At 39.5% G+C, this 14,404-nt stretch overlaps 1 protein-coding gene across 1 annotated transcript in view; it reads right to left on the reverse strand.

The window, feature by feature from the left end:
• NSUN7 (NOP2/Sun RNA methyltransferase family member 7) overlaps positions 1–8,491 on the reverse strand; it is a 61,371-nt gene extending 52,880 nt beyond the window's left edge. The window contains exons 1-2 of the mRNA XM_060147307.1: positions 8,212–8,491; positions 7,635–8,049 (exon numbers count right to left, since the gene is read on the reverse strand). Of these exons, the coding sequence (XP_060003290.1) occupies positions 7,635–7,962 (328 nt within the window). The 5' untranslated portion in view covers positions 7,963–8,049; positions 8,212–8,491. The remainder of the gene's footprint in view (positions 1–7,634; positions 8,050–8,211) is intronic.
• Positions 8,492–14,404: the final 5,913 nt, after the last annotated feature.

Here is a 14,404-nt window from a genome sequence, read left to right on the forward strand (position 1 = left end):
ACTGAAAAACAAGGGTTAAATGGCAATAAGTACATACCTATCAATAATTACCTTAAATGTCAATGGACTAAATGCTCCAATCAAAAGACACAGCGTGGCAGATTGGATGAAGAAACAAAAACAAGAACCCTTAGTGTGCTGCCTACAAGAGACTTCCTTCAGGGTGAAAGACACACAGACTGAAAGTGAGGGGATGAAAATAGATAGTTCATGCAAATGGAAACACAAAGAAAGTGGGGGTAGCAATATTCACATCAGACAAAATAGACTTTAAAACAAAGTCCATAAAGAAAGACAAGAAGGGAATTGTATAATGATAAAGAGATCAATACAAGAAGATAATATACTCGTTAACATATAATCCTCCAATACAGCAGCACCTAAACATATAAAAGAAACAACAACAGACATAAAGGGAGAAACTGACAATACAATAGTAGCCAACCTTAACACCCCTTTGACATCAATGGACAGATCATCCAGACAAAAAATCCGTAAGGCAACAGAGGTTCTAAATGACACAATCAGTTGAACTTAATTGATATCTACAGAATACTACATCCAAAAAAACCAGAATACAGATTCTTTTCAAGGGCACATGAAATGTTCTCTAGGACAGACCACATACTAGGTCATAAAACAAGCCTCAACAAATTTAAAAGGACAGAAATTATTTGAAACATCTTATCTGACCACGACAGTATGAAACCAGAAATCAACCACAGAAAGAAAAACAGGAAAAGAATGAACACATGGAGACTAAACAACATGCTACTAAGAAACCAATGGGTCAACAATGAAATAAAAGAAGAAATGAGGAAATGCCTCAAGACAAGTGAAAATGAAAACACAACCTTACAAAATCTGTGGGATGCTGCCAAAGCAGATCTAAGATGGACATTCACAACGAATCAGGCCTTCCTCAAGATACAAGAAAAATCTCAAATAAATAACCTAACCAACCACCTAAAAGAATTAGAAAAAGAAGAACAAACAAAACCTAAAGTCATCAGAAGGAAGGAAATAATAAAGATCAGAAAAGAAATAAATACAGATCAAGAAAACAACAGAGGGGGCTTCCCTGGTGACGCAGGGAAGGTTGAGAGTCTGCCTGCCGATGCAGGGGACATGGGTTCGTGCCCCAGTCCGGGAAGATCCCACATGCCGCAGAGCGGCTAGGCCTGTGAGCCATGGCTGCTAAGCCTGCGTGTCTGGAACCTGTGCTCTGCAATGGGAGAGGCCACAACAGTGAGAGGACCACGTACTGCAAAAGAAAATAATAATAAATTTTTTTTAAAAAGTAGAAAACAACAGAGGGACTTCCCTGGTGGCACAGTGGTTAAGAATCTGCCTGCCAGTGCAGGGGACATGGGTTTGATCCCTGGTCCAGGAAGATCCCACATGCCGCAGAGCAACTAAGCCCGTATACCACAACTACTGAAGCCTGTGTGCTCCAGAGCCTGCATGCCACAACTACTGAGCCCATACGCTGCAACTACTGAAACCCATGTGCTCTAGGGCCCGCATGCCGCAAGTACTGAGCCCACGTGTGCAACTACTGAAGCCCGTGCTCCTAGAGCCCTTGCTCCGCAACAAGAGAAGCCACTGCAATGAGAAGCCCATGCACCACAACAAAGAGCAGCCCCTGCTCGCTGCAACTAGAGAAAGCCCATGTGCAACAACAAAGACCCAACACAGCCAAAAATAAATTTTAAAAAATAATAAAATAAAAAAATAAAATAAAGTAAAATAGAAAACAACAGAAAAAGTCAATAAAACCAAGAGCTGTTTTTTGGAGAAAGATAAATTCAACAAACCTCTAGCCAGGTTCAACCTGAAGAAAAGAGAGAAAACCCAAATAAACAAAATAAGAAATGAAAGAGGAGAAGTAACAGCTGATACAGAAATACAAAAAAATCATAATACTATGAACAGTTATATGCCAACAAATTGGACAACCTAGAAGAAATGGACAGTTTCTAAAAACATAAGATTTACAAGAACTGAGTCCAGAAGAAACAGATAATTTGAACAGAACAATCACCAGACGTGAAATAGAATCTGTAATTTTAAAAAAAACTCCCTAAAAACAAAAGTCCAGGAGCAGACGGCTTCACTGGGGAATTCTACCAAACATACAATGAAGAAATTATACTGATCCTTCTCAAAATATTGCAAAAAATTGAAGAGAACGGAACACTGTGAAATTCATTCTATGAAGCCACCATCACTCTGATACCAAAACCAGACAAAGAAACTACAAAAAAAAGGAAATTATAGGCTAATATCTTTAATGAATATAGATGTAGAAATCTTCAAAAAAATATTAGCAAATTGAATCCAACAATACATAAAAAGGATCATACATCATGACCAAGTGGGATTTATTCCAGGGTCTTAAGGATGGTTCAACATATGCAAATCAATCAGTGTGACACACCACATTAACAAAAGGAAAGACAAAACCACAGATCATCTCAAAAGACGCAGGAAAGCATCTCATAAAATTTGACATTATTCCTAATAAAAACTCTCACCAAAGTGGGTATAGAGGGAACATATCTCAACATAATAAAAGCCATTTATGACAAACCCACAGCCAATATAATACTCAACAGTGAAAAGCTGAATGCCTTCCCACTAAATTCTGGAACAAGACAAGGATGCCCACCCTCATCACTTCTACTCAACATAGTACTGGAAGTCCTAGCCCCAACAATCAGATAAGAAAAAGAAATAAAAGGTATCCAAATTGGAAGGGAAGAGGTAAAATTTACACTATTTGGAGATGACATAATACTCTATACAGAGAACCCTAAAGTCTTCACACAAAAACTATTAGAACTAATAAATGAATTCAGCAAGGTAGTAGGATACAAGATTAATATACAGAAATCTGTTGGATTTCTTTACACTAACAATGAAAGAGAAAATTTTAAAAGTTATATCGTTTATTGCATCATAAAAAAGAAACAAAACCCTAGGAATAAACTTAACCAAGGAGGTGAAAGACCTATACACTGAAAATTATAAAACACTGATAAAGGAAATTGAAGATGATTCAAAAAAATGAAAAGGTAGTTCATGCTCTTGGATTGGAAGAATTAATATTGCTAAAGTGAAGCACTCTATAGATTTAATGCAATCACTATCAAAATACCCATGACATTTTTCAAGAACTAGAACAAATAATCCTAAAATGGATATGGAACCACAAAAGGCCCAGAACTGCCAAAGCAATCCTAAGGCAAAAGAACAAAGCTGGCGGTATAAGCTTCCAGACTTTAGACTATACTACAAAGCTACGGTAATCAAAACAGTGTGGTATTGGCACAAAAACAGACATATAGATCAATGGAACAGTATAGAGAGCCCAGAAATAAATCCACATACCTATGGCCAACTAATCTATGACAAAGGAGGCAAGAATATACAATGGAGAAAAGACAGCCTCTTCAGCAAGTGGTGTTGGGAAAACTGGACAGCCACCTGTATCAATGAAATTACAACATTCCCTCACACCATCCATAAAAATAAGTTTGAAATGGCTTATATTACTAAATATAAGACATGACACCATAAAACTCCTACAAGAGAACATAGGCAAAATATTCTTGGACATAAATCGTAGCAATATTTTCTTAGGTCAGTCTCCCAAGGCAACAGAAAAAGAAAGCAAAAATAAATAAATGGGACCTAATCAAACTTAAAAGCTTTGAAACAGCAAAGGAAACCATCCGCAAAACAAAAAGACAACCAATGGAATGGGAGAAAATTATCCCAAGGGCTTCATATTCAAAATATACAAACAGCTCATACAACTCAGTACCAAAAAAACAAACAATCCAATCACAAAGTGGGCAGAAGACCTAAATAGACATTTCTCCAAAGAAGACATACAGATGGCCAACAGGCACATGAAAAGACACTCAACATCACTGATTATTACAGAAATGCAAAGCAAAACCACAACAAGCTATCACCTCACACCAGTCAGAATGACTATCATCAAAAAGTCTACACATAATAAATGCTGGAGAGGGTGTGGAGAAAAGGGAACCCTTGTACACTATTGGTGGGAATGTATATTGTTGTAGCCGCTATGGAAAACCATATGCAGGTTCCTTAATAAAACAAAAAATAGATCCATATAATCCAGCAATCCCACTCCTGGGTATATATCCAGAAAAGATGAAAACTCTAATTCAAAAAGATACACGCACTCCAATGTTCATAGCAGCACTATTTATAATAGCCAAGACATGGAAACAACCCAAGTGCCCATCAACAGATGATTGGCTTAAGATGCGGTGTATATATATACAATGGGATGTTATTCAGCCATAAAAAAAGAATGAAATATTGCCATTTGCAGCAACATGGATGGACCTATAGAACATTATACTTAGTGAAGTAAGTCAGACAGAGAAAGACAAATACTATCTGATATCACTTATACGTAGAATCTAAAAACAATAAAAATGAATCTATACATAAAACAGAAACAGACTCACAGACGTAGAAAATAAACATGATTACTAAAGGGAAAAGGAGAGACAAATTAGGAGTATGGGATTAACAGGTACAAACTACTATACATAAAATAGATAAGCAACAAAGATTTACTGTATAGCACAGGAAACTATATACAATATCTTGTAATAAGCTGTAATGGTATATAATCTGAAAAAAAAATAACTGAATCACTTAGCTATAACCTGAAACTAACAGAATATTGTAATTCAACTATACTTCAGTTAAAAAAAAAAGAATGCCAAGGCCCTCTTATAATTATAAATATAGGTACATGGGGTTTTTGTATCTGTGGAAGGAGGGAAACTTGACAACCTTCATAGATGTTGTCATACATTGTTGCTGGGAGAATTAAGCACTGTCCGTAAGACTCCTTTGAGAAAGGACAATAGAAAGCTGTACCTGGTCTCTTCTGGACTTTGTCCTGTGTATATTTTTCTGGTGCTGATCTTAATCTTTATCCTTTGATTGTAGTAAACTGTAACCATGAGTATAACAGCTTTACTGAGTTCTGTGAGTCCTTCTAGTGAATCATAGAACTTGAGGGTGGTCTTGGGGATCCCTGACTACACATACTTATTCCCAAAGCCATAACCAGACCATATATTAAGTATTTGCTAGGTTTTTCACTGACAGGTTACATGATTTTGAAATGACCAAGTTAATGCCACAGCCAGTTCCTCGGACTGAGAGGTCATCAAATACTATTTACAACTAGAGAGGTTGGAGAAAGAATTAAACCAGGAATAAGATCAACAATTTCAGAAACATCTCTTTCCTCAATTTTTTTTCTTAATGGGTTGTTCATTAATTTTTTTTTAAAGAAATCGTTTCGCCAGTTTTTCTTCTGTTTTAATATTTAATAGTCCTTGAAACATCCAGAGATACTTTTAAAAAATAAATTAGCTGCTAGTACTCTACTTCTTTGACATAAGTCAAACTTAATAGGAATAGCTTACTCTTCATTACCTTCTTTAACAGAAAATTGACCTTGCAGTTATTTAGCAGAGTGAGACTAGAGGTGATCATTTCAACAAACATGATTCTGAGCCCTTTAAACCTTTAAAAGATTAATCAGAAAAATACACTCTCTGCTTTGAAATACCTTATACACAAAGGACATCAACAAAAGGGCAAATAATAAAACTGGAAAACATAAAACACAACCAAAAAAATACACTTAACATTTGTATAGATTTTTTTCTTCATACTTCCTTAAAAAGATATGGTAATATGATTCAATTATCTGTTCACAAATTCACAAACAAAAGAGACCATTACCCAAGCTCTCTTAATTTGTACATTAACCTTTTCAGCTTTACTGCTCCTATAAAACCTTAGAGAAGAAATCCTCAGTTTTCTTTCCTGAACCATGATTCCCTGAACCTATACTGTATAAGCCAGATGTGAGTCTACAAAATATTACATGTGAAAGTATTGATAGAACACTGATAATACAAAAGACAAAAATGAAATGCATAAGAGTCTCCAATATTTTAAAGCAAAATATCAGGTTCTTAATTATCTTGGAAACCCACTGAACTTAGGAATTCTAGTTTTATTCCATTTGAACATTAGAAATTATTCAGATGATAATTTAAAGCAAGATATTACTATCATTAAGAAGAAAGTAATAGTTGTACCAAGTAAACAACCAAAGCCATCTCATCTTAGAATTTGAACTTATAAAAATGAACATTTCAAGGAAAAGTAGGTTTATAAATGTCTATGACAATAATTTATCTAAATGGGAATTTCTAGGTTATTAAAAAATGTCAGTCACAAGACCCTTTCATAAAACACAAATATAGATCAAGAGAAAGAAAAAGATAATCTACCATACACATCACTATAGCATCTAGTCAATGCATTAATTTTACAAAGAATAATTTCAGGCTTTTATAATTGATTTCTAAAGGTAAGTTTCAATATTCTTATCGGGGAAAAAAAATTGTCTATAATAGAATTTTGGCATTACCATTAAAATATCAACTAATCAACATAAATGCCTAGTCTGCATTTCACTGCTGCAAGGAGAAAATGTTCAAACGTTCACCTGACTCATGATTTAAAGTACAACACTCTGGTTGGTCTTTAAATCTGCATTTTAAAAAGGAAGAGGAGGGAAGGGATGAAATAGAATCTGAAAGATTAAACTGGAGGAGGGAAAAATGGCTAAGATAGATTTTAAAAGAAAAAAAAAGATCACAAGCAGAAAATAAAGAAATGAAACCCAAAGAGTAGTTGCCTCTTAACATCATATAAATTTTTCTCTGTGATGGCAAATTCCTGGCTTCAGAGTTGAGCTACCTCATGTCTGCAGACAACCAAAAATATACATTCGTATCTGAGTAATTAATGGGACATTTTAATTCACTTAACAATTGTTAACTGCCTCTGTGCAAGGATGTACAACGCCCAGTAAGTACTAACACTAAGGAAATATATGCAAATGAGTGATGCCCTTTCTGGGTGTCTCTAAGAAGCTCATCATTTCAGCCAGGCTGCTAATACTCCAAACATTTCTGGAAATTCTTTTGGAATACTCAGTACACAAACCAATATAAACTTTATAGTTCATATTGTATTATAGTTTATAGCTAGTACAGAAACATGTCTCCAGGCCCTTTGACTGCTCTCACAGTAAAAATATTTGATTCTGTACTGGAGTCAACTGCATACTCAAGTTGATCATTACCCACCATTGAGGAAATCTGCAATATTACACCTCAAATCCTGGCAGCAAGTTAGAAAGGGGACTTTTACAAAAATTTGAAAAAATAAATTTACAAGCTTCCAAAATTAAAGCGAATGGTAGTGATTCGGATCATCTTAACTTGCTTTAATTTTGACCCATCTAAGGACAAGGCACGGTTCTAGGCACGGGGAAATCTGCAGAGAAAAAAACGTTTCTGGCCTGAAAGAGCTTGCTGTACAGGGAAACTGTCCTAATGCCTGGACATTTGCAACTGACCAAAGATATTCATAAGCCTAAAAACAAAATCTAGTGTGTGCATGAGGGGGCAAGAAGGGGGACTGCACTCCACAAATTCTCTCATTATTTTCCGTTAGTGCTGACTGTCAAAACGGGTACTACTCACACTTCAGGGCACTGAAAGCCAGCTCATAGGCCAAACGCTGAAAGGATTCATCCTCAGACTCGGTGGAGGACGGCAGGGGCTCATTCCCATACTTTATTAAGACCTTCTCTGGTGAGTTTTCGAATCGAATGCCCTGAAAAATGTTCGCTGCCATAATGTAAACGGAGTCCGGATAGCCAGTTTTTTCGGGCAAACCAGTTGAGGTTTTTTCGCTGTATGCTGTGTCCCCTGACAGTGCCAGGGAAGAGAGTTGGAGATAAGAGAGTTGGGAGATCTCCTCGGTAGTTTCTTCTTCCGAAAACTCCACTTTACTGGCGGGGTCAAGCATGTTTGCCCCTTCACTGTAGTAACTCAAGCTTGAATTACAATTCAGATGTCCCAGGAAATGGTTTTCCTTGTACCTTAAGCATCGTCTCTGAAAAGAAAAGATTATCTCGGTAAATCACTATTTCTGCACGACCACACTTGGTGGCCCACCCAGTGTGGCCCTAAAGACCAAGAGGTGGCATTTACTGGCCGAAACGAGCATCCCATACTTCGAGCCGGGCAAGTCCGAACGAAACCTCCACACACTCACAAAGGGAGAGGGGTGGAGACGGCTCCCAATCGCCTCCGAAGCGACGAGACTTTTACCAAGGCCCGTTTGGGAGCGTCTGCGGCCCCTCGGGCGCTCCTTTTCACTGGCTCCCGCGAGTCCTCCCTCACCCCAGAGGGCGGATGTTCCCTGGGGCTTTGGGGACAGAGACGCCGCAGCCGCCAGCACTTCGGGCACCTGTGGCTGGTGCCTGAAACAACGCCCTCGGGAGCCCCGGGACTGCGGGGCTGCGGCGGCGACCCGCGCCGGCAGTTTGGTTCAAATGAGCCTCTCCCACCCGCCTGGGTCTGGGCAGGGGGGTCGCGACCCCAGCTCTCGCTTCGCTCCGGTTCCCGGAGGGAGGACGCACCTCAGGGCTTCGCCCGCCCGTGCGCTGTCGCGCTTGACGGACGCGGCTGCGGAGCACGGCGGAGGGCGAGGCTGGTGAACCAGTCGACTCAGGCCGCGGAAAGGTAGGCCTCCCCCGCCTGTAGCAGTCCGCCGGCCCAGGACTCGGGTCTCCTTGGCAACCAAGGTGGGGGAGGGAACGCCGCCGGAGGGAAGGGCAGTTCCCGCGGGATTTGGCCAGAGCCTACTTTTTCTCAGCGAGTTGCTCTTCCTCCCTCGTCCCGGGACGCTTGTGTCAGCCCTTCGTGGCGTTGAAGGCCCATGCACAGTTGGACCGCGGCATCCTGAGCGTCCTCGACTTCCCCAGATTCACAGGTGGCCCCTTTTCCCCAACACGTCCCCTGCGGTCTCCTTGAAAGCAAGAATTTTGTATCGCTGACAACACCCAGTTTAGCGGGGGCGCAGGAAATGTTAAAACAGATGAGTGGGGCTTCCCTGGTGGCGCAGTGGTTGAGAGTCCGCCTGCCGATGCAGGGGACGCGGGTTCGTGCCCCGGTCCGGGAAGATCCCACATGCCACGAGCGGCTAGGCCCGTGAGTCATGGCCGCTGAGCCTGCGCGTCCGGAGCCTGTGCTCCGCAACGGGAGAGGCCACAGCAGTGAGAGGCCCGCGTACCGAAAAAAAAAAAATTAGATGAGTGTAGAACTACGGAAGAAAAGGAAAAAAAGGGACTAGTCGACTTTATTTCCACGCTTTTTAGGACAATAGATATCACATTAGACGGACCCTTCCAGAGCAAGTTGTGTAAAGACCTTTGCCAATTTAAGACCGCATCCTTCCTTTCCAGGAGTTGCCTGCAAAGAAAGATGCTGCTGAAATGGGCCTACAAAAAATCAAGTTCACCCCACCCTTCAAATTATAGAATGGAACTGGGATTATATATAAACCACCCCAAAGGGTTTTAATATGGCTACTTTAATTTTTGAGAGCCCTGGAGCGAAGTCTGCATCCTAAGGCATCAAAGAAAGTGAGCTGTGCTCTTTTTTTTTTTTTTCCGGTACGTGGGCCTCTCACTGCTGTAGCCTCTCCCGTTGCGGAGCACAGGCTCCGGATGCGCAGGCTCAGCGGCCATGGCTCACGGGCCCAGCCGCTCCGCGGCATGTGGGATCCTCCCGTCCCAGGGCACGAACCTGTGTCCCCTGTATCGGCGGACTCTCAACCACTGCGCCACCAGGGAAGCCCTGTGCTCATTTTTAAAGGTAGTGGAAAAATACTCTCTTAATTTCTAGAATAAAAACAAAATGAATGAGATTTAAATCTTCTATTGAGTTTATGTGCATTTTAAATACTTCATTGATAGCCTTTTAGCCTGTTATCTCCAAAGTGCATGTTCTAAAACTGGAAAGGAAAAGATGGCTTTTTTTCCTCTAATGTACACCATTTGTATGGCTACTTTGAAACTTCTCCAGCAGATTTCAATAGGTCTGGTAGTCTACTGATTTTACTGCCAGTCAGAATATCTAGAGCTTTTTTGTATGCACTCAAGTTTTTCTTACAGTAAAATTCAATGAACTAATGCAAATGTGAATATATAAAGGTCATGCAATGAAATGTAACATATATGTACTTCACATTTCTTGCTTGGTTTAGGAAAGTCTTCAGTAAAATAGAAATGGGCGTTGGATTGTGGAACTTCACAAATTATGTTTCAAGTTTTAAGTGAAAAAAAGTCGAAATCATTTTAAAAATCAATACAAGAGTTGCTAATATCTACTTAAAAGAAAAAAAGAAACCTGCTAGATACTTGGTCTCCATTTTCTCCATAAAGCAAAAACCAAAGCCTGCAAGTTGAGTGAAGTTCTTCATTTTGTACTAAGATCAAACAAAGTCACATGAAAATCTTGCAAGGCCAAGCCCCAAACTCAGCAAAAAGCATGCTAAATATACTTGCGTTAAATAACTCTATTGGCTACTGGTTAGGAATCTCAGATTTTGTTCATCTACTTTGTAAAAGTGGTCCAGTCTGGAAAAGAAACATAATTTACATAACTAAGATCAGTTATGGTCACTCAGGAATTCCAAATTTTGTTCACTAGTCCTTCCTCTGTGGGTTAAACAGGAAGGGATAGACTTTGGCATTTGATGAACTGATATCTGTGTAACCTTAGGCGAGTCCTTAACATCCCTTGGCCTCAGTTTCTGCATCTGTAAGGTGGAGTTAGTAATGCCTACCTTCGAGGATGTTTGTGAGGATTTAGTGGAATGATGTGTGTCAAGAAGACTGTCTGGAAAATATCAATAGTAGCTCAGTAGTTAGTCCCTCCTTTCCCCCTCTATAAGGTTTATTTATGAAGCACCTTTTTTAATCTTTAGATCCTAGAAGGTATGAGATTACAGAGAAAGCTAGTCTGCTGAACTAGCATCTGAAAGACTTTTACTGGAATAGTAAAATAGAGATATGTTTGAGGTAGACTGGTATAGTCATTGGTTTTCAACTTTCACGCACCTAAAACCCTTGTTAAAAGTGCAAATTCCTGGAATTATCTCCAGAGATTCTGAGTAGATCTGGAGTGGAACCCAGGAGTTAGCAATTTTAGCAGGTAACCCAGCTGATTTTGATGTAGTCAGCCCAAAGACCACACAGCTGGAAAAACTCTGGTATAATTAAAAGACTACTGGTTCTAATTCCACCTCTATCCCTGACTTGAAAAAATCCTTTAGATTTTGTTTCCTGTCCTACACAACAGATTAATTATCCCACCTTATTTTGCATGTGAGTTGTGAGACTTTAATCTTTTCACTCTCCAGCACACCTCCCATACAGTATCTTCTTGTCTACCAGGACAAAACCCAGCTTTTCAGCAAGGCAGACAGGGTCTTCTGTTATCTGGCCTTGGTTTGCCATTTTTTTTTAATATTTATGTGTTTATTTATTTGGCTGTGCTGGGTCTTAGTTGTGGCACATGGGATCTTTGTTGCCGTGGGCAGGATCTTCGTTGCAGCAGGTGGGATCTACTTTCCTGACCAGGCATTGAACCTGGGCCCCGTGCATTGGGAGCACAGAGTTTTAACCACTGGATCACCAGGGAAGTCCCAAACTGCCTTTAAAACATCATTGCTTGTAGCTTTTTAAGGAACCTCCATACTGTTCTCCACAGTGGCTGTATCAATTTACATTCCCACCAACAGTGTAAGAGGGTTCCCTTTTCTCCACACCCTCTCCAGCATTTATTGTTTCTAGATTTTTTGATGATGGCCATTCTGACTGGTGTGAGATGATATCTCATTGTAGTTTTGATTTGCATTTCTCTAATGATTAGTGATGTTGAGCATTCTTTCATGTGTTTGTTGGCAGTCTGTATATCTTCTTTGGAGAAATGTCTATTTAGGTCTTCTGCCCATTTTTGGATTGGGTTGTTTGTTTTTCCGTTATTAAGCTGCATGAGCTGCTTATAAATTTTGGAGATTAATCCTTTGTCAGTTGCTTCATTTGCAAATATTTTCTCCCATTCTGAGGGTTGTCTTTTGGTCTTCTTTATGGTTTCCTTTGCTGCGCAAAAGCTTTGAAGTTTCATTAGGTCCCATTTGTTTACTTTTGTTTTTATTTCCATTTCTCTAGGAGGTGGGTCAAAAAGGACCTTGCTGTGATTTATGTCATAGAGTGTTCTGCCTATGTTTTCCTCTAAGAGTTTGATAGAACTACCATATGACCCAGCAATCCCACTACTGGGCATATACCCTGAGAAAACCATAATTCAAAAAGAGTCATGTACCAAAATGTTCATTGCAGCTCTATTTACAATAGCCCAGAGATGGAAACAACCTAAGTGTCCATCATCGGATGAATGGATAAAGAAGATGTGGCACATATATACAATGGAATATTACTCAGCCATAAAAAGAGACGAAATTGAGCTATTTGTAATGAGGTCGATAGACCTAGAGTCTGTCATACAGAGTGAAGTAAGTCAGAAAGAGAGAGACAAATACCGTATGCTAACACATATATATGGAATTTTAAAAAAAAAATGTCATGAAAAACCTAGGGGTGAAACAGGAATAAAGACACAGACTTACTAGAGAATGGACTTGAGACTATGGGGAGGGGGAAGGGTAAACGGTGACAAAGCGATAAAGAGGCATGGACATATATACACTACCAAACATAAGGTAGATAGCTAGTGGGAAGCAGCCGCATAGCACAGGGAGATCAGCTCGGTGCTTTGTGACCGCCTGGAGGGGTGGGATAGGGAGGGTGGGAGGGAGGGAGACGCAAGCGGGAAGAGATATGGGAATATATGTATATATATAACTGATTCATTTTGTTGTGAAGCTGAAACTAACATACCATTGTAAAGCAATTATACTCCAATAAAGATGTTAAAAAAAAAAAAACCATCATTGCTTGGCATCCTAAAGTCACTCTTTAAACTTCCATATCTTTACACATGCTGTTCCCTCAGTCTTGAATGCTCTTCCCTTTTTGTCCACCTGGTGAACTCCTATTCAATCTTTGAAACTCAGTGCAAGCATCACCTTTTGTAAAAGCCTTCCTGACACTTGTATTAGGATGTAAATTTAGCCTCCGCAACAGAGACTCAAAATAACCACTGGTTTCAGTAAAATAGGAGTTTATTTCTCACATAAAGTCTTGTTGGCATAGTGGCTCTCCTCCACAAAGTTGTCAGGGCCCAGACTCCTATTTTAGAATGCATCTGAAGGGTTTGCCGTTGTCAGCTTAGCCCAAGATGGCTTACCACGATGTCCATTTCCAGCCAGTGGCTAGAGGAATAAAGAGGAAAGGAAGGACATGCCTATTACTTTCAAAGACATGACCTGAAAGGTGCACACATAACTTTTGCTTACCTTCCGTTGGCCAGTCACATGACATCCCTAGCGGCAAAGAGGGTTGGCAAATGTGTCCAGCTAGAAATGAAGGGTACTATTGCTAGAGAAGAAGGGGAGAATGGATATTGGGGAACTATTAGTAGCAATCTGCTACAAACCTCTACCCCCTGACCCCATCACCCACCAGTTCACTCATTTCCATTATTCTCAATGTCAAGCGTTCCCTACTCTCTGTTCCCATAACATTTTGTGCATGCATATGCACATTCATTCATTCATTTAACAGGTATATATTAAATTCTTACCATCTACCTCTCACTTTGCTCAGCCCTGGAGGTAAACTAAATGAGTGTATAGAATGATCCGGGACCTTACCCTCAAGAAATTGATGGATATACTTGTATTTGAACACCCTTCAATTTTTATTATATATATTTATGTACAGCTCTGTACCCCCCTTCTGCCATCCTTCTACTCTCACAACTTGAACAATACACACACTCTAAAATAGTTTTATCATATCTTTTAAATTTTATTATATATTATATCTTTTTATTCCCAGATGCTTTTTATTTTCAGAAAGAGCAAAATATCACTCTTTCATACACACATACCTGCACAGAAGGTTATAAATGTGAAGATGTTTTAGGGATCATGATATATTTTATTATGCACCACGCAGTACACCGTACAATCTGTGGAAAATGTGAGGTAAAAGCTAGCTATAAACTTTAAAATACTACTGTCTTTCAAACTATAATTTGAGGAGCTCTTGTTTTTTTCGTTTTGTTTTGTTTTTAATGATAGATCAATGTAAGTGACAGCTCACTGTATTGAAAACAAGATTTAATGAGAGTCTCTATCCCCAAAGTAAAGCTTAGGCCAGCAGTTGTGGGTCGATGAATTCATGGTTACTATTTACTCTAAGCATGTGTATAATCCTGCCTCCTTACCTTTTACTGCTGGTTTATGGACTCATTGTGGACTTAAAGTATTGTTG

This window comes from Lagenorhynchus albirostris, chromosome 4 (assembly GCF_949774975.1).
Source record: "Lagenorhynchus albirostris chromosome 4, mLagAlb1.1, whole genome shotgun sequence".
Classification (NCBI taxonomy): Eukaryota; Metazoa; Chordata; class Mammalia; order Artiodactyla; family Delphinidae; genus Lagenorhynchus; species Lagenorhynchus albirostris.